This window comes from Poecile atricapillus, chromosome 3, assembly GCF_030490865.1.
Source record: "Poecile atricapillus isolate bPoeAtr1 chromosome 3, bPoeAtr1.hap1, whole genome shotgun sequence".
Lineage (NCBI taxonomy): Eukaryota > Metazoa > Chordata > Aves > Passeriformes > Paridae > Poecile > Poecile atricapillus.
In genome coordinates this window covers 68,545,545-68,566,240 of record NC_081251.1, presented here as the reverse complement: position 1 = coordinate 68,566,240, position 20,696 = coordinate 68,545,545, and the positions used below count along the sequence as shown (strand labels likewise).

General features: G+C 37.1%; 1 protein-coding gene across 1 annotated transcript in view; it reads left to right on the top strand.

The window, feature by feature from the left end:
* The window catches only part of FMN2 (formin 2), a 155,958-nt gene that overhangs the window by 41,075 nt on the left and 94,187 nt on the right, over positions 1-20,696 (top strand). The window contains exons 5-7 of the mRNA XM_058836733.1: positions 8,797-9,917; positions 10,137-10,580; positions 11,635-11,779. Of these exons, the coding sequence (XP_058692716.1) occupies positions 8,797-9,917; positions 10,137-10,580; positions 11,635-11,779 (1,710 nt within the window). The remainder of the gene's footprint in view (positions 1-8,796; positions 9,918-10,136; positions 10,581-11,634; positions 11,780-20,696) is intronic.

Below are 20,696 nucleotides of genomic sequence, written 5' to 3'. Positions count from 1 at the left end.
TCACTGTTTCTTCATCACAGACTTTTATGCAAATGTATATTAATAACAACAACAGTAGTAATAATATAGATTTTGCATCCTCTAATCATAATGAGCATTCTCTTTTTTCCATTTTGGCTATGGTTTATACTTAGACAAACACGGGTTTGTGTCATTTTAGGTACAAATTCTTGGAAATGTAGCACCCACCTTAGGGTTTGGGCAATAATTTATGGGGGAAAAGGAGAACGAAAGTAAAACTGAGTAAATAATTTATTTTAACAAGAATTATTTGGCAATACTTTAAATCCTTGGCTATAATGTGAGAGACTTTCACTTCTTGAGAAAGGAGAACTATGGGATAGAGACTGTATAGAAAGAATTAATGCTTTTCTATCTGTGTTTAATTCTAAGCATTAATATATTTCATCTCTTGCCTTTTACAGTGAGTTTCTTATAAAATAATAGCAGAGTATGGTAACTTTTCTTAGGGAGCAGTGAATGGAAATGCATGATATCTACATGTGTGTTGAGAATTCTGTTTAAATTGTTTACTCTCTTGTCTTCTGACTGCTCATTGGTTTTACTCATGAAAATAAATAAATTGAGGTAGTGCTCATGCCATCTATGCATTCCTGGTTAGAGCAAAATTTATGAGCTGTATGCATGAATTGCTAAAATGCAATTTTCTTTTCATAAATTCTCTAAATCAGAAATCCTATTTCAGATGAAAATCTGTAAACCCCTTTTATACCAAAATATGATTTGTACTGTAAATTCCACTATTTACATATGAAATTTCTCTCATCTTTTGGAGAGCAGTGAAAACTGAGATTTTGTTTGTTCAGTGGTAACATCCCATACTTGGATTATGTAGAATATTTCTGCTATTATAGCATTTACTTTTCAAGCTTTTTAAAAAATAACTCCACAGAAATTGAAGAGAACAGATACAGAAATACAGGAATGCAGTTTGAAAAAGTGTATATGTGTAAGTCTGTGAGTGTATATTCGTAACAGTATGTGAAAAGAAATCTTCTTGTGACATTCCTAGCAGGACATTTCATTTGGCAAGTGGACTTAACCTATTTGAGAGACCTCCTCCACTCAAAAGTGAGAACTGTTTCAAGTTCTTCTTATATTTCTCTTGGCATTAAATATCAGGTGCTACCTTTTAGTAGTGTAGATCCTGAGATTCTCCACAGGACCCTCTGTGTAGAAGGGAGATAAGAAATGCTTTTCCTAGTAAAAATAAATATCCATTTAACTTAGAAATACCTTAAATAATTTAAAAACAAACAAAAAAAAATAAATAAAAATTATATACTGCCAAACCCGAATGAGAACTAAAAGGTAAGGCTGAGAATAATTTCTACTTTTTAGATACAAGACACAGGAACTGGTTTATCTTCTACTTACATTTAGATCAAAAGTTACCATTACATTTTCCATCTTAAGTTGGTATAAATAAAGGCAGTAAAATCACTTTTTTTCCTTCTCTGTATTTTGATACCTGTTTGTATTTATTCTTTAGAGAACAAGCCCAAAACTATTCATAAAAACTAACTCACATATTCCAGAATGTGTAATTGCTCTTTATGATTATTCAACTTTTTCTAAATATACAAATTGGGGTTTTTTTTTCTAATGTCCATGATACCAGAAAGATTTTAGTTAACTTCTCAATACCTAAAGCTCATTTTTGATCACTTGATTTTGATTGACTGTTTTAAGGTTCTTTCACTCAAAGTGATACAGCTTTGTTTTTAATGTAGCTTTCACACTTTTAATGAGTTAAAGAAGGTGAGAGACTTTCAGGCCCCTGCCTTCAGCATGTTCATGGATACATTTGCGAAGGCTCTCATTCCATTTCTCCAGACCTTTTCTGTTGTAAGTAGTAGGATAATTCATATCTACAAAGATTTATTCTGGGTATTTTTTGCTGCTTACTGTCTGTTGGAAGCCTAAGACAAAAGCAACATGTGAGCCTCCCATTCTGTGGTCTGGCTGAACTCTTGGATGAAAAAGCCAAGTACTGTGTAAGAAGTATCATACTCTGGACAGTTGCTTATCAGGATGTGGCAAAGTTCATCTGGAAAATCATTACCTTTCTTTGATCTTCCCTACTACACACTAAAGGCATTCCAAGCCCTTCAAATGTAAAGTATTAATGTTCACATTTTGGCTTATAGAATCTATATTGTTATTTCTACCATTAAAGCTTACAATTGTTGCCTATAAAGAGCACAAAAATAAGAATAGAATTAGTTTGCACAGTGACTGCTTTCCAGGTTGCTGGTCAGTTTCAGGTGGAACTGAAATTCAGGGAAAGATACGGTGTGAAAAGGTTTAACACCTTTCTCTAATATGTCAATGCAGTAATGTTGAAGGTATGCCAGATTTTCTATTTTAGCAGAGAGATGAATTGTTGCCTTGGCCTGGAAAACTAACCAAACACTTTAGTATCATAGTTGAAATACTTTAGAACAAACACAGGTGACAGAAGAAAGGAAGCAATTCATCATGTGTTAGGCATTTCAGTAAGCAATCTAATACTGAGGTGAAAATAAATCCAGATAGTTTTTATCCCAACTTTTAAGGAAATCCGTGACTTTTAAGGTAACTGTTGCTTATGGACAGCTGACATAAGTGTCTACGTTCTAGCTATCTTTTCATCTGCACTAGAAGTCTCTTTGCAATCCACAGCACAATAAATAGGACAACAGAAACAGGTAACATAAATTTATATTAAAATTAATAAAGTTCAACTTTTTTTTCAATATTCAGTCTTATTTACATACCTTTTATTTACACTGGATGAGTGATATAACAGTTAAATGAACTTCTAAGATATGCTATGATTAAGCTATAATATAATATAATTAAGCTATGTGGAAAGGTAAACCCTTTTTGAAGTCTTATTTATTGCTGTATTGTTGCATGCCTCTCTAAGAATGAAATTTCATCTAGGCCGGGACAGAAACCTTCGAGATTTGAAAGGGACTTCTTGATTGTTTTTTCAGCCTGTCCTGTGCTAGTTAGGACATTGCTCATTGCACATGGAACGTGCACAGCCTGTTTGAGGAATGCTGGGGTCTGTTCTATAGCCACACACTTCTGAGCATATTTTTTTCCTGCTCACTCTTTCATACTCAAGCCACCAGGATAAAACAAGGGTTAAGCTTCCACAAGTGTTATTTGTGAAGGTTTAAAGTAATACTCTGTAATACTACAGTAATTAAACTTGACTCCTGTGCATCTGCTAGGGTGGTCAGTGGTTCTGTGAGATTTTATTTTACCTTGTCTTGTCTGTAGTCTACAAAAATTCTTTTGAGGTTTCTATTGTAGTAAAACTTGGGGATAACCTAAGGTTATTTTCCAACAAAGTTAACAGTTACACCTTCAAGAGAGAAAATGCTTTCAATCTTTGATGTATCTCAAGTTGATTATTTATTAAAACGGGTACTGTAAAGAACTGAGATCTTATCCTCAGAAATATGCTTAGCTCAGGGATAAGGAATTCAAACTGTTCAGGAACAGAAACTTCAAGAAACTCAGCTCTTTTTTCCTCTGACTTTCAGCTTTCCAAGTCAGCATTTGCAAAGCATTCATCTTTCTTCAAAGGTTTATGTTCCCTGTTGATTCTGTGTTTGTTTATTTGAACTATCTGAATTTCAGTAATTATTGATCTCTGCATGTAATGGTTTGGGTTTTTTTGTCACACCTGATGGGTTATTACAAAACCACTAGGTTGATTAGATATGCCCCAGCTCTTTAGGACAGGAAGAGTTACCTAGTCCATTGCCAGCAAAGTGCAGGCTGCTGTAACCCATCTGTTGCAATGTGTCACAGAGTGGGAGAGTAGCTCACACTTACCAAATAAGTTTTATGACTTCGGGCAGGGCAATGCACTACACTATTTTTGTTTCAGGGCTTGCTTGTTCGCTGTTATGCTGGGGAGCTCTGCATCGTTTCCTTGTGGTTGTAGGAAGAAAAATGGACTACTGTGAAAACGTGTACTGCTTGTTCCCATATGTGCGATTTCAGAATAGTAAAAGCTGCTCTCAGAAAGATTTAATTGGGTAGTCTGAGGAAGAAAGCAGTATCCAAAACTAATTCTACTTCAGCAAGTCTCCCTGATGCTATTGCAAGTTTGCCGACCTTTGACTCAACTTCTACTGCTGTAAAAATAAAATGCTGCAATGGGCCTTGACATTAAGTGAAATGTGAGAATTAATTAGATGGATGCTATTTTGTTTGAATGCAAATCAAGTCTCCAGCAGTACTTCTCATTTGCCAATTACTGTAGCACTAAAAATGCCTGTTAAATGTTGTGTCTCCTTTTCTTAAGGTTGATCTGCAGTTGCAAGAAGTAGCTTTGAGAATGAGACAGCTTTAAAGAGAGAAACCTGAATAGAGATCACATTTCTCTGACTGAATTAAATTCTTACTGTGGCTCTACTTTGTGCCATTCGGTGAGCGTGCGCGTTCAAAAATTCACTTCGCGTAGAAAAGAGGCATTTATTAACAGAGCAGTTGGAAAGAGCATCCTTCCAAGTTCCTGTGCACTGCTAGTACCACCAAGTGCTCCCAGGCACACTTTTACTAGAAGACCTGAGGGGCTGTGTTTTGCCATCTTAATCCTGTTTAACAACTGTGTGCTTCTATTTCCTCTGTGCTCTTGCAACTAGGTAGCGGCACAGACTCTGATTCATCAATTGTGATGTAGAGAAGCTTATAAGTCAAGTTTTTTGGCAAAAAAAAAAAAAGAAATCAAAGCAAATATAATCCTATAATTTAAATATAAATTCCATCCAGAGAGGAAATTTCATGACACTAAGTGACAAATTGCTGAAAGTTATCAAATTGCTGATGCGACTTTTTGACTTGTAGTAGTATAAGGTATTAACTTCTAAAACTAAACTGTAATATGTCTTTATTTTTCGAATATGTCAAAATTACCAGTAAGAACCATCATTATGTTTACTTTAAAAAAAGATACATTATGGCTGTTCATAAAGCATATAAGTGAATGAAAGCTGAGATATGTATAGACAAATATATTATACAGACACACATACACGTATGTCTACATATACATATAGACTAGGGATAGCTTTTACAGATGTGGGGTTTTTTCTTTAGTTTAGTTACAGAAGTGTCCATAGGTTTCAGTCACTCATCTGAGCAGCTAGGTTGTCAACTCTGTAGCAGGAGGTAGCTGCAATCTGATCTTTTACATGTTTGAAGATCCGGGACGTGCTCTGTCTATATAGATCAGCTTTATGCTGGACGCCTGAAATGCACATGTGGAAAACATGACAAGATTGGAATGAAGTGTATGTAATGTACATGTGCAGATCCAGGTGTACAACCTTTAGCCAGTAAAGCAAATATTACCAGATCCGTGTACAAACAATCCTAGCAGTGCAACCCAAAGAGATCAGTCCCAGACTGAGCATCCAACTCGTTGCACATGGAACATGTACAGCCTGTTTGAGAAATGCTGTGCACTGTTCTATAGCCACACACCTCTGAAATGTTTTTTCCTGCTCACTCTTTCATACTCAAGCCACCAGGATAAAGCAAGGGTTAAGCTTCCACCTTTCTTTCTTTCTTTACAGAAAGAAGACTGTTCCACAGTACCTGGGTCCTGGGTAAGAACTCTAGGCAAGACAGAGTTTCCTCATATCTCTTTTAAACCCCATAGGTTTCTTCTGTGGAATTGTGCCCTGGATTGAAAATGAAACTTCTTTTCATTATGTGTGGGTTTTTTAATCTCAGTCTTCTGGTCCTTGTCAACAGCTTTTGACCATCTTTTACATGTATGAAAAATTAAGTATTCTCTTGCTTATTCTCTAAGGAAATTGTAGAATTTTCATTTCTGATTTGATTTATATAGTTTTGATTTCCTTCTTTGCTGAGGACAGATGAAGCATTCTATGACTTACGTTTGTTTGATAAGCCCTTTCAGATCTAGAGGTTGACTTTAAACTAGAACAAAGGCAAAAATCCAATTAAACTGCTCTGAGGGTATCTTAAAAGTCCAAATGAAAAATACCCCTGTCTAAAATAATTACTGAAACACATAAATACAGGGGCTGTGTTTTGTTTTGCTTTTGGTTTCCTTGTTTTTTAGACCAAATAAATTTAAGTACATCATATCCTCTGGATAAATATCTCCTCATTCACATCAAAGTCTTGTTTGTTCATACTAGTGCTGTTTCTATGAAAACCTGGATATGTTGGTGATTGTTAGGTATAACATGATAGGAAATCACCAGCTTGTTTGAAATGCCGTATCTTGAGGACAGCAGAAACACTGCTTCTTAGGTCATGGCTAAACAGCCCCTTTAATTCATCAGTGCATTTTCATTTCTTGTCTGAATTGCTAATTCATATCACTGGATTGCTTATTTTTAAAAAACTTGGAAAACTAGTTCTTCTCTTGAAAGAAATTTCATTATCTGCAGGGTAAATTGTCTTGTAAAACAGTGAATTCTAGGTTTTTCCTGCAGCGAACATTGAATTACAGTATTCGAGAACTACTTCTTTGTCTCGTTAAAAGTTGAAACTAATCTCCTGAGTAAAAGTGTTTAAAACAGTGAACTGTTCTGAGATCAGCCATTTTTAAGGCAAATCTCTTCAGAGCCATTGAATATTGTGCTTAATCCTGTTGGCTGCGGTTTGTTTATGGCAGAAATGAATTTACTGTATCTCTTATAAAACCTTTGTGGAGTGTTCTTGCACTTTAAAGTGGGAGCTGAAGAGAATTACAGTCTGGGGAAACTGGATTTGGTCTCAGCTGAAAACTGGTGTGTGGCCTTAATAATCCTAGCAACACATTTCCTTTGATAGACTTGCCTGTTGAAGAACTGGTAGGCATTATTGTATTTGCAGGTGACTGGTAGGGGGATAAGAGCAGATGAAACAAAGGGATAAACAATATTCTATTCCTCCTTTACTAAGAAATTCTTCAACAAAACTGTTGCTGCTATGAAGTAATGAGTTATTAAAGGAAACAGTGTAATATCTAATGGAAATGTCTTTCTCAGCCTTTTTTCTTATTATTATACTGTTTGTTATTATGTCTGTGTTAACTCCTTCACTATTCATTGTTTCATGTTCCTTTCTCTGTTTTACATTTTTCATCAACCTGATGCAAGGAGAACTAGTTAGAATACATAAATTTTGGTTCAAACTGCTGCTCCAGAAAGTTCAAACAATCTAAGAGATTGTAATTTTTTGATAATGGTGCTTCAAAATCAAACAATAATTGGTTTAAATGTTGCTGTTTTACTTCTGGGATTGCTTTAGGAAAACTAAGAAATTCTAAGATAAATAAGAAATTGAAATTTTATGTCTGAAAACCAATTCTGTGCAGAAACATTTTTTAAGTATTATTGAACAGTATATTTTATTAATAATCCCCAGATCAACATTATAAATTTCTTTTCCAGAAAAGCAAAAATTTTTTTTAATAGTTTCATGTGTCAAAAGATGAAAAAAACATCTTTTATTTTCTTGAAACAAATCAAGGCAATTGGTGTATTATATGTTTATTTGTAGGCCTCTTTACTAAACCTATAATCTGAATAGTTGAAATATTTCCTATTAAGCAAGCCTGTGGTCTCATCTGAGGCGCATACGATTTGGTAAAAGAGAATAAAAAGGCACTAAACAAGTCACTGTAACCACTTGTCAAGCCTGTTGCATGGCCAGCTTAGTTCAACTAAATACTTGAAATGCTGGCTAATATTTTAAATTGAAAGAGAAAACAAAAGTACTAAAAAGTAAATGTAAGCAGCTAGAAAATAATTTCTTTATTAGCAGATTTTGTTGTTGTTGTTGTTGTAAGGTCATGGCTATCTCTTGTTCATCAATCCTGAATAAGCACAAATGACACTTCTGTTGGCAGGTTTGGATGAAAGCACATATCCATTAAATTTTGTACAGTTTGTTACAGGTATTTCTTTAAAAATATAGGAATTAATGTGCATTTAAGGTTTAGGTTCCTCTACTCAGTCTACAGCAGGCAGGATAAGATGCTTTAGAGAATGAGATAAAAAATGTGACACCTGTCAAATACAGAATAACCATTCCAGGAAGGAATCTTTCCTATAACGGTCTGTTGCTTGGCAGAGTTATAAATTTGGGGTGGGACGAAAGTTCTCCCTTAGTTTTTTCTTGCTTCTTTTCCTCCCTAGTCATGCTGGCTGGAGAAAAGCAGAATTATTCTGTTCTGAGATTCAGCTGTTTTCCAAGTGTTTGTAGTGTTCTGCGTTCCTGATTTGTGTTGTATCACTAAGGTGTATTTTGAAATACAGCAGTCAATACTATGCTGAGTCCATTACGCATGGCGCATCCCTTTAAAGAACCACTTAACATTTTTTCAATTAACACAATTAAAGTAGTGCTCAGCCCTCCCATCACCATCTCTTCATATCCACGTGCAGCCAAATGCTTGCAGTATTTGTGCTTGGCAGCTGGTTGTTTTCTCAGTCAGGGAATTTGCAGGGAGGGAGGGGTTGCTACTGATTTTTGCTTTTGACAAGTATAATCACAGTCTAAAATATGCTTGTACTGATGAAGGTAGTGTCATACTGAAGTAAGTAAATTTCCTAAACTGTCGTCTTCCACTTAAAATGGAGCTAGCCAAAATGATTCCTCACTTTATAAAGCCTTGGTCTAACCAGCTTAATTTTGAACCTCTGGAATACTAGTATTCTTGATCTAATATTCTTGATCTGAATTTAATTTTTTATATGGTGATGAATGGTATTCTCTTTTGAGCTTATTATTTGTTTTCTTTGAAAGGAGGATTTTGAGGTGAAATCTGAGGAGCGTGCCAGTGTCATCCAGCAACTTGAGCAAACTATTGAGGATCTGAGGACAAAAATTGCAGAACTAGAGAAACAGTTCCCTGCTGCAGAGGTACAGGCTGCTGGGAGGGAGCAGGAAAATGATCACGCACATGCAGACTCTGGGGAACTCGGCAGTGTGACTCTTCAAAGGAATGAAGAGGAGACCACACCCAGGACTGTGTCACAGGCGAGATCCGTACAAACGTCACCAACAGAGGATTATTTAACACATACAATGCCTTCAGCCAGTGCACTGCCACAGCCACCCCCACCACCGCACATAGAAGGGGGCAAAAGTGAAGGGCCGACTCAGAAATTGCCAGCTCTAGAACTACAGCCCACATTTTGTTCTGAAATCTCCTTAATTCTGTCACCGAAGCTAATCTCAGTGCCATTGGATGCAAGCCAATCAGTACAGAGTATACCGCAGTCACCTCTTCCAGGACCCAAAGTTGATTTGTCCCTTGCATTTGAAGGAGAGACTGAAATGTCAGTTTCCCAACAACCTCTAAGTACTGTAGATGTAACTTGTAGTGAACATCCCCCTTCCTTGCCCCCAGAGCCCACATGTAGCATTCCCCCATCACTGCCAGTGACTGAACAGGCTGCCCCCCTGTCTGGAGCACATGGTCATTCCTTTGTTACTCCCACGTCTATGGCAGGATTGCCACTGCCACCACCCCTACCTGGCTCAGGACTCCCTTCTTCTGCTGTCTCAGCAGTGACACACCTGGACCACTCTTTCCCAGGCGCCATGACGTCACCTCTCCCTCCTCCTCCACATTTGCCAAGTGGGGAGATACCAATGCCGCCTCCAGCTCATCTCCTCCCATGTCCTGGATTCCCTCCACCACCTCTACCACCACCTTTGCCTGGAGCAGGAGTCCCATCTTCTCTGCCCGGTTGGGGTATTCCACCTCCCCCTCCACCACCACCTTTACCTGGAGCTGGTGTCCCTCCTCCACCTCCTCCTCTGCCTGGCCTGGGATTGCCACCCCCAGCACCACCGCTTCCTGGAGCAGGACTGCCACCACCTCCCCCACCTCTGCCTGGAGGGAGCATTCCACCCCCTCCTCCTCCACCACCACCTCCTCTGCCTGGTGCAGCTGTACCCCCTCCTCCACCCCTGCCTGGTGCAGCTGTACCACCTCCTCCACCACCTCTGCCTGGTGTAGCTGTGCCCCCTCCTCCACCACCTCTGCCTGGTGTAGGCGTGCCCCCTCCTCCTCCACCACCTCCTCTGCCTGGTGCAGCTGTACCCCCTCCTCCACCACCTCTGCCTGGTGTAGCTGTGCCCCCTCCACCACCTCTGCCTGGTGTAGGTGTGCCCCCTCCTCCACCACCTCTGCCTGGTGTAGCTGTGCCCCCTCCACCACCTCTGCCTGGTGTAGGTGTGCCCCCTCCTCCACCACCTCTGCCTGGTGTAGGTGTGCCCCCTCCTCCACCACCTCTGCCTGGTGTTGGTGTCCCTCCACCACCCCCTCCTTTGCCTGGGTTGGGGATGCCTCCTCCAGCCCCACCACCTTTGCCTGGAAGTGCACCACCCCTTCCAGTACCAGTCCAGGGTGGAAGCTACCCAGCAGTCCCACAGGGCTGTGGTTTTCTTCCTCCTCCATTACCATCTGGTTTATTTGCAATGGGGATGAATCAGGAGAAAGGGAGCAGGAAACATGTGATAGAGCCTTCTCGGCCAATGAAGCCTCTTTACTGGACAAGAATTCAGCTTCACAGTAAAAGGTAAGTCATAGAGTTGTGTAGAGTGGTGGTTTGGCTTTATGGCTGTCTTGATAGTATCGTTTGTCATTAGCAAAAGTTTTTCCTGCTAGGTAGGTCTTTGAGAGAACATCAGGGCAAAGAGGATTTTATGTATAATTGTGTATGTAAATAGGGTGCCCGTTTTCTCTAAAGGGTGCAAAAGTTACTTGCACATGGGAGCTCTTTGACTGGTAGCATTTTCAGTGTCCTTTGGGGCTACATATCACATGTGGATCAGAGATCTGGGGGTGATGGTGTGCCACCAAGTGTTCTGTGAAATGTTTTTGCAAATGCCATATTTGTGATTCCCCTCAAATTTCAAAGTAGCCTTGGTCTCTTTCTGGAGCAGCTTGCAAGTTTTGGTAGTGCCTTCCTTCTAGGTGAATGTATGCTGAACGCATTCGATCTTTCTCTTTCCTTTCTTCAGTGACCTAGAAATACTTTTGTTCTTTTTTTTTTTTTTTTTTACCTTGTACACTCAGCAGACTCAGATTCACTCTGCAATTTATTTGCATGAAGCCATTCTGATAGCCCTTACTTTGATATGACCTGGTTTCAGTTGTTGATGTTTTTTGGGGTTTGCAAAAGATCTTTACTGGTCATGGAAAAAGTTTCCTTATAAATATTTTCCTTATATCTCTGAGTAGTGGTAGTTATAAAATCCGTCTGCTGTTATTTAATGATGAATTTATTCCGTTTCAAGTTCTTGCCACTGTTGCACAGGTGGTCTGTCAATAACTGTCTATTTCTACTTCTCTTCCTGTCCATGTCTGTGTGTTTTTATAGCCCATATAGTCTATTTTTATTCCTATGCATGTAGAGTGGGTGAATATAAATAAGCCTGACCATATCACACATGAAAAGAGAAGAAAACCCAGAAGTATGAGGAAGAATCAACAGTAGTTCTTATCAAAATGCTTCTAGTAGAATTTAGGCAACAACTTTTAAATTGCTGCTATTTTATTTTTTTAATTCCTCCATTTATGACTTTATTTAGTTTGACATTGCCCTACATAGGTCTTTTGCTTAACTTTAGAGATTCTAGTGCTTCACTTGTGTGGGAAAAAATTGAAGAGCCTTCCATAGATTATCATGAGTTTGAAGAACTGTTTTCTAAAACAGCTGTTAAAGAGAGGAAGAAACCCATTTCGGACACCATTACAAAAACAAAGACTAAACAAGTGAGTACTCATTTAATTTCAGATCTTTTCTAGGCTGTTTTTTACAAAAAGACAGATTTTTGCATGCAGCTGAGATGAATTATATCAGGTGTGGAATTGTTACCATATATAAATACACACGATAGAAAAATAAGAAAAGGAGAGAATGCAGGATGGGTTTCAAAGCTGTACATGTTAAAGGCTGAAGATTTCTTTTTTCATAATTTACTTTTCAAGTATGTATTTTCTTAAAAATATCTTTGCTTTATCCACTTTAACAAAAATAATACCAAAATAATTAGGTGCATATATGATGCTTTGAAATTGACTGCAGATGTGCAAGGAGTAGTATATATATTATTCTGATTAATTTTATACATTAAATAATGAGTTGCATATGAAGTACCATGACTTCAGAGAAAAATTATGCTTCAGAATCTAATTCCTAGTGTTATACCAATCAGAATAGTTTTAAGTTTGTGTTTATGTATATAAAGAATATGAAGTTTATACAGACAATAAATGACAAGCACAGCTGGGAAAAATCCAACATTAATCAAACTGGTTTCTTGAGACAGAATGGTGTTCAATACAATAAAAATGGAAAGAAGACTTTAAAATGCAGAATTTTAAACCCCAGAGTAAAAGAATTGAATCTGAATGTTTACATGACTATTTGGCTGTAATCTTCTTGGTATCTGTGTAAAAATCAAATTGTGGTGATATGCTAAGTAATTTTTGATTAAACTTTCAGGTCAGAGAAGGGGGGTGGTCTCATGTGGATTCCTAAAAAGCAGTTAAAGTTCTTGTTTTATCTTGGCTTCATGTTCCTGTACGCAATTCAAATCTAGGCAGTTCTTTCCATCATCTTTTGACGTGCAGGTTAGTGCTGTACAAGACTTTATTCCACATGGGAATACAGAGTGGGACTCTTTAAAATCTCTATTCACTGGACCTTATATTTGAACACAACCTATTAGTTCTCCATCTTGGTTCTGGAGATCTTGCCCCCATAGACACATTTTGGTCAGGTGCTGTTCTGTGCTGACAACCTGTGGCAGGCAACAGATCTGGTAATGAAGTTAGGATGATTTTCCCAAGGTGTTGGATAAATCCTTTCTCTGGATGGATGGGAAGGATAGTGCAGACACACGTATCCCTGTGCTGCACTAGGCTGTACTAACTGGGATGGAGGGAAATGTAAGCTTCTGTTGCTATCTGCAGTAAATCTCCAGAGTCCAAGACCTTTGCTCCTCTTTCCTCCTTTTAGAAAAAGACATTTTTTAATGGTTATTCTTAGCTTAATTACTATAATAGTTGTTTAAGTAAAAAAAGGAATTAAAAAGTGATGCTGTGTGTCCCCGCACATTTCATAAGATTTGGTGATGAAAATCTCTCAAAAGAGTAGAAAGCATGATTGTTTACTTCTATAACATAAAGAGAGCTTAAAGACAGACAGTGATTATGAGTAAACATTAGATGTGGATTTTAATACTAAATATTTCTTTTTCTTGCAATACCATAAATTTAGATACGTTGTCAGTAAATGTAAAAGAAATGTAGCAAAAGCTGAATTAAAATTACTGGTTGTTCTTCAACTTCTTTGAAAAGAGCATGTTTTTTCTTACAGAAATTTTCACACAGAAGTTTAAAGCAATCAAAGTAGTTGCTGTCCCTAGGACAAACATTTCTGTGAGCCACCAAAATTCATAGAATTCTGTTCCTGTTCCTCTGATAAACAAAGAAACTCCTCTCAAAAATAAAAAGAAATTGCCTAATAAAGAAGTCTGGCTTTTTGACCTGTAGTATCTAGCAAGAGAAAATTGACTAAACAGATAAACAGGCTTTCGTTAGAACTATGGCTAGAGCTATCATTTATTGCAGATGATAAATTTATTTATTTTTATTTTTATAAAATTATATATATAAATATATATTACTCTCTATTAACATATAGGAATTAATATATTGTATATTAATATATCAATGAATGTATTTTAATATATTTTATAATTATATTTATAATTTATATTTATATTTTCTTTCTATATTTTATATTTATTTATAGTATTTAATCAAAGTTAAATAGTCATGTGTGAGAATCCAGTTAGGGCTTTTCAGAGTACTGCCATAAGAGAATTGAAATAGAACAGCTTCCCAAATATATTCCACTTACAGCCTCTCAGCAATTTGGAATGCAGGACACAGCAGTAAACACTTGGATAATGAAGTCTCTCCATGTTTAGGGGAAGAAAGAGTTATTTGGTGAAAGCACGGCTGTAACTCCACACGTATGTTTTTCACAGGGAGCACCCAGTGCTGCTTAAGTGGTTACTGACTTACACGGCTTCTATGATAGTTACGGGTGTTGTAAAGATCTTACAAATGGTGTTTCTGTAGTGATTTTTATGGGGACGTATTATACAAAGCAGATGTGTTTTGTCACCTGTTGAACTATGAGGAAGCACTGTACAGAACAGAACCAGGACCCTCACTCTGCTGCTTTCCAGAAAAGCTCTTGTCTGGTAGTTGGCTTTGCTCCTTGCGTTGATGTGCAAGGTCTGCTGAGTGAATGTATTGCTTAGATGGATTGGATGTAAAGTACTGGCTACACTGGAAATAGTAGTCATGAAAAAATGTACAGACAACTTTCAAATGGATAAAGTATTTGGTGCTCTGTATCAACATATGATTTTAATAAAACTGTTTTTATTGCAAGCTGAAATAAAAATGTATTCTTGCACATGGCAGGAGGGAGAATTCTAGCTAATCTGTAGGAAGATTTGATAGTTTTGGGATGTTTTAGTGGGTGAAAGATTAACGATTTTGAAGTTCACTGCTGTTCTATACCCAGGGCTTTAATTATCTAAGCTAGAGAGTGCATGCATATTTTGTTGTGTTTGTTGTGTATGTATATAGATATGTATGTTATAATTAATTTCTGAATAGTGAGCACTTTTTAAGTGTGTATTCTTATTGCTTTGGGTTGATTGGGGTTTTTTTTGTTAATGAATGAGATAATTTCACCCTACCCAACTATTGTCTGTAATTGTTTTCTCAGCATGATAATCTGCAAGTAATACAATATAAATCTGTAATGCTTAAAAAAAATCAATATTACACCTATCATTGAATGAAGGCTGCATTAGAACAAGAAAGAACGAAGTGTTATTATTTATTTGTGAATGCAGCTGATTTTATTCTTACCACCTCTTATTTGGTGCTATGGCAAAAACTGTGGTTTATTTCGCTCTGTTAATGCATATATATCAAATTTTCAGCTGCTGTTAATGTGTGCAGGCTCACTCAATGAGAATGCCTACTAAATCTTCAAAGAAAGTTCTTTATAGGCAATATTGTAGGTGGGGCTGCCATTGCTACCTATTAAAGTGGTCTGACTTTCATTAGTAGTCCCTGTTACAACATTGCCAAAATTTGGCTCTTTAGACTGCAAGTTTTGTTGGGTTGGGTTCCCCCCCACCCCAATTTGTGTCTCCTTCATTTTGCCAATGTTAAGAAAGGAAACAAGGTCTGGTTTTGCTCATGTTCGCATAGTTTCATAGACTCAAATTATGGAGAAATTTTATTATATGTATATTTTTAGTCGTATGAAGGGTGTCTTGAATGTTGACACTCTACAAGTTATAAGTCTGTTTCTGTTGCTTAGGAGGGACTTCAGGTATAATCCTGGAAGATTTTCTTCAGACTTTTTACTGGTAGTTGGAAAACTGGAACCAAGAGGAGGGAGGCAAAGGAAGATTAAGTAACTGGGGAAGGAGTTAAAAACTGAGGAGATCTGACAGCTGAAAATACAGAGCATATTTAGCTGCGATTCTGTGTCACCTCTTACTCTGTCTAAAGTAATTTCACTCAGAACCTTTTTGTGAGATTGGGGTGGTTTTGACCTGGATGATCCTTTAAACCAAATTGTCAAATCTCATCAAACTTGTGGTGTTTGACAGAGCAGAGGGTAAAACTCATCTTGTGTCTTGTTCAGCTGCAAGTATTGCAGTACTGCAATACTACAATACATAGTATTGTATGGAGTTACAAATCTAGTTTTGATTATGTGGCTGGGTAGTCTTTTTCACAGAACCCTTTCCATAGCTCCTGTCATCTGCATGGAATGAGCACAGTCTGTAATGATTGCTCATTAACTTAAGCTGTTACCTGTGTCAAAAATTGCTTTATAGCAGTTGTTGCAGAACTTAAAACACAAGTAATTAGTAAAGCAGGAAGAAAATGGTCTCATGATTAAGGCCACATACTCAAGCCTGATGGTAAATGCAATATTAAGAACATACTTGCATGGCAAACATTGGCCCGTGTTAATTAAAATAATTCAATGGAAAAATGGTACATAATCAGAAAACCTTGATATCAGTCAGCATAATAAAGATATAGAATGGACTGAGCTGACTTGCATAGGCTGCTTTTCTAATTTTTGAACAGTCATTTTAGAAACTTTACTGATAATCCTCTAACTGTACTTTTGGAAAATATTATTGAAGTAACTGCAATGAACTTTTCAATTGCAGACCATGTGCTTATAATCTGTCATATAAATGAAAAAATGTTAAAGATTTTCTCATGTGGAAACTTCACTCTGAATCTATTGACATTAAGATTTTAAATACTGTTTCCACCCCAGAATATAAATAGTAGATGGCTACAATTTCATTTGGTTTCAAAAGCCTCAGGTGCATAAAAGACATATCAATGAAACAGTTTAGATTATGATTTCAGGATATTTGAATTTTTAGTTGGACGTAAAGAAGCTGTGGGAAGAGCATACTTCTGGAAATAAAGTGCCACTCCAGTCCTTAGAGTTGGAACATGGTTCTGGTTTTTTAGCAAGGGACATTATACTATTGCTTAGCCTCCCATTGAGGAACACAATGTTTATCTAACTTAACTAGTTTCTAATTGAATTTAAGCAATCTAAGTATTTTTTTTTCACCTAATGCCATAAATGATGAACATTAACTGGGGCAGCAATCTCTTTGTAAAATATTATTCCTACAGTAATAGCTTCATGATGTTAATTTCAAACAGTGCTATTTTAGTGCTAAAACAGCACAGAAGGGCATGAATTGTTTCTCATCCATATCGGTAAAAGCTTTATTTATGAAAGAGCACAACAGAGTAATAGACAAAATATATGGAAAGTAAATATTATGTTTCATCGGTACCCTGAAGCATAAAGTTTCAGACATGGCTGCTTGACTTCACTAATTTGCATAACATGTCAACAGCTTGCATCTAAAATTATATGAGAAATATATAGATTATGAAATTCTTAAGTGGTTAAAAAAACTAGTTCATTTCCAGAGGGGATTTTCCATTTTGGTTAGGATAGGAGACAGAGATGTTGAAAATTATGCTTTGTTATTGATGCTCTGTGAGTTCAGATAAATCACTGCATGCTATCAGCATGGATATATTTTTAGGCAGCTGGGACTGGGTGTCGGTTGTGGGGCAGTTAGAGGCTTTTTTGTAGATACTAAGGAAAAGCTTTTGATCTCCTATTACATGAAAATGACTACACTACTTGAAGTAGTCCCTGTTTCCACTCTCACAGGTGCCATTACTAGCCAGAAGTTACTTCTGAATTTACCCTTAAAAAAAGGCAAACAAAAGGTTAACTAAAACTCCCAACACACATAAAACCACCCACCTTTATGAGTATATTATTCTGTTATACCTACAAGGAGGATATACATGGGAAAGATATGATGGGTCCACTTCTGTGATTGCCCATTTTACTCTTGGAATACACTTGAATCTGCAGAAAAGACTTGTTGTCACAATGCCTGGTGAGAAGTGACTGCATTACTGCCCTGACCCTGTCTCTTAACATTTTATTGGGAACTTTGTTGTTTCTGTCTCTTCCCTGTCACATGTATGAGCGATAGGTCTTCGTAAAGTGGGGTTTCCTGCACGTGACTTTGTGTAATGTAGTTGTTCTTAACCAGTGAGAACTTCGGGATAATTTTTCTAAACGCTCAAAATCAGAAACAGAAAGCAAGAATCATTGAAAAATTCCATGCATTAACTAAATATTATTCTGGAGAAAAGGCATCTTCATATTTTTTGCTTAGGGATTCTCATCAAACATGTGTCTTGCATTACCTTTCACTAAATATTTCTTTGACTGTTTTTGCTCATGCTAAACAATCAGGAACAAATTTGGCATGTAGTTTGTTTACTGCTCAACAATGAGGGCTACTCAACAATTAGAAAGTTTGTCCTAGACTTTGGGCTGCAGATAATATCTCTAGCTTCCTTTTTATTTATTTTTTTTAAATTTGTTTAAAACCGAGTTCCAGAATCCAGACTAAAAAGGAGCTGTGTATTGTGTCTGAGGCTTTAGATCTTGTAGAGATTGGATTTATCGAACTTTTGTTGTTCTGCCTTTAAATGGCGTCACTTGTCTGTAGCCTGTAGGTCCAGACTATGCAGCTGATTTATTTTGTTTTACTTTTAAGTGTGGGAATTGCTTTAGGCATTTATGCTAATATTCATATTTTCTGAATTAGTGTTGTATTGTTACATCCATTCTATTGGAGGAAACTCTAGTATTCATGCAATTGACTGCACTGGGAATGAACTGCATAATAGAGATTAGTATAAAAATTGACATAAACCCTACATTTTAAATAAAAATCAAGAAAGTTGGTAGCTGCTATGTGAAACTACTTTATCTATTGCAGTTCTGCACCCATTCACCTGACAGTCATGCTCTTTGTCACCCTTTTGATACCATCATGGTTCATTCTGGCAGCAAAGATAACTTACTCTTCATATGGACAGTAGTTTTTCTGGTTTGTTTTGCTTCTAATCACTGTCGAGATGTGGCACTCAGCAATTAATTATTCTCCTCAGCTCACTTTCAGAAAAAGCAGCTTCTTTTTCCTGTTAACTTTTAAGCCAGGACTTGAAAGGATGTACTAGGTCATACTAAGTCTGGTCCTGCTCCCTGGACAGGCATCATGTTCTAGCCTGCATGACAACAGTATAGCTAATTGATTTGCTTCCTTTTTCCCTAGCATTGATCCCCTTGTTGTATCTGTAAGCCTGATCTTAGTAGCTCTCTGAGCTTCTGAGTTCTGATCAAAGATAGAAACTGTGATTTCAGAATTTGAAGCAAATATAATAGTACATGGGTGATGAATTAGAAGTGGGAGAGTCCCAAGAACAGACTCCAACTCACCCCTATTCTTTAGGCCTCCAAGAGGGAACAGTGTAGTTCTGCTTCCTTTAGAAAGATCAAGTTGGTTCTAGGTAGGTTCACACCTGAATGCAGTTGTAATATTTTTTTGTGGAAGATCATTTCACAAAGCTATTTTGCTCTCTGTTTTCTTCTTTTGTTTTGTTTTACTCCTGGAGAACGTAGTATCCTGCATATGTTCCATTTCTACTCCGTTTTTGCAGAAGTTGAGGGATAGGAAACGTACAAGCTTATTTCAGATGAGCTCTTGCCACTCTGTGTGACCATTGTTGTTTTCTGATAGCACTTTTGTGATGGGTTTGCATTTGGTTTTTAATTCACTTTATTTGTTAGCTTTGGAATAGTTTTTTAGTTCAAAATAAAGGCAACAAAGGACTCCCACTATATGCTGACACCAGCAAGTTAGTTATGCTATTAGTACAAGATGTTTCAGACTTGAGCAATAATGATAGGAGCTGAAATCAACAGCTTCCCCAAAATTTTCTTTACCAAATCCAGTCTTTTCAATGTTGTTGAAATACACAACTTTAGGGTGAAGATTTTTAAATTTTTATGTAACAAACTATATTGTTTCTTTTGTTGCTCTGCCTTTCCTGCTGGCATGGTTTGGTAGCAACATCAGTTGAAAAAATTCTGTTCTTTTTTGAAATTCTGTACACTTTTTTGATAGAATGGAATATACTTCTTTGGTTGCAATTACAGATTGCAATTTAATAGTTAGAAAGATCTGCTCCATACCTTGCTACCCAAGATCTACTTTACTTTGTAATCCTTTTGTAGCTGCAAAGAAATGAATCAATAACAGCTTCTCTTTACAAGAAGAAAATCTTGTATTGACCCAGCTTTATCTCAATTCCAGGCTTGAATGAATTTTATTCCATTTAAAAAGGTATTTAGAGTGATTATAGCCTATTAGAAGACTAGTGCAGGTTGTCCTAATTGCATTTTCCTGAATTACATGAGTTTTACATTTGAATTCAGAAAAATCTATCCTATCCAGGATTTCAGTTCATTTGACTTCAGTTTTAAATTCCTAATAGTATATTAAATGGATTAAAAAGTTATGTAGGAATTTCTTGCTAATTTTTGACAGGTGATATCAGTAGCCATGTCTTGAATTTAGGTCTTGAACTTTGTGAACATCAGTTACGACATACTTGTTTTCCACTGTTAAAATTTTTGGTTGACGGGCATAATTTTTGATGTTGACGCATTCCACCCCAAAAGGGAAGTGAACACACAGGTGTGCAGATGCAAAAAGGAATGGCAAAAGTCAGAAGGTCTGTAAAATCTTACAGAGTTTTATTAGCAAATTATACATTTGTCATGGGAATTGCTATGTTATTTCCTTATTTTCCAGTATAAGCCCACAGTGGTGGGTTTTGAATAAAGAGATAGAGTGAGTGAGAGAAACTGGAAAGAGGGAGGAAGATCAGTCCTTGCTCCAGTGTCGATCCCGCTAATGGGATGTCCAGAGTCCTGGAGCATGTTTACCCAGCATGGGGGTACCTAGCTCTAGATAAGTTTTCCCCACCCTGGAGATGTTTCTTTACTTTCTGTGCATATCAGTTATCACACACAGTTCATTCCTCTAGACCTTTCTGGAAAGTGGTTGGAGGCCTTTGGGGGGGGGGGGGGTCTCTGGTGTCTTGATCCCTCTCTACTGGGCAACAATCCTTTTTTTCGACCTCATTCCTGCATGTGCAC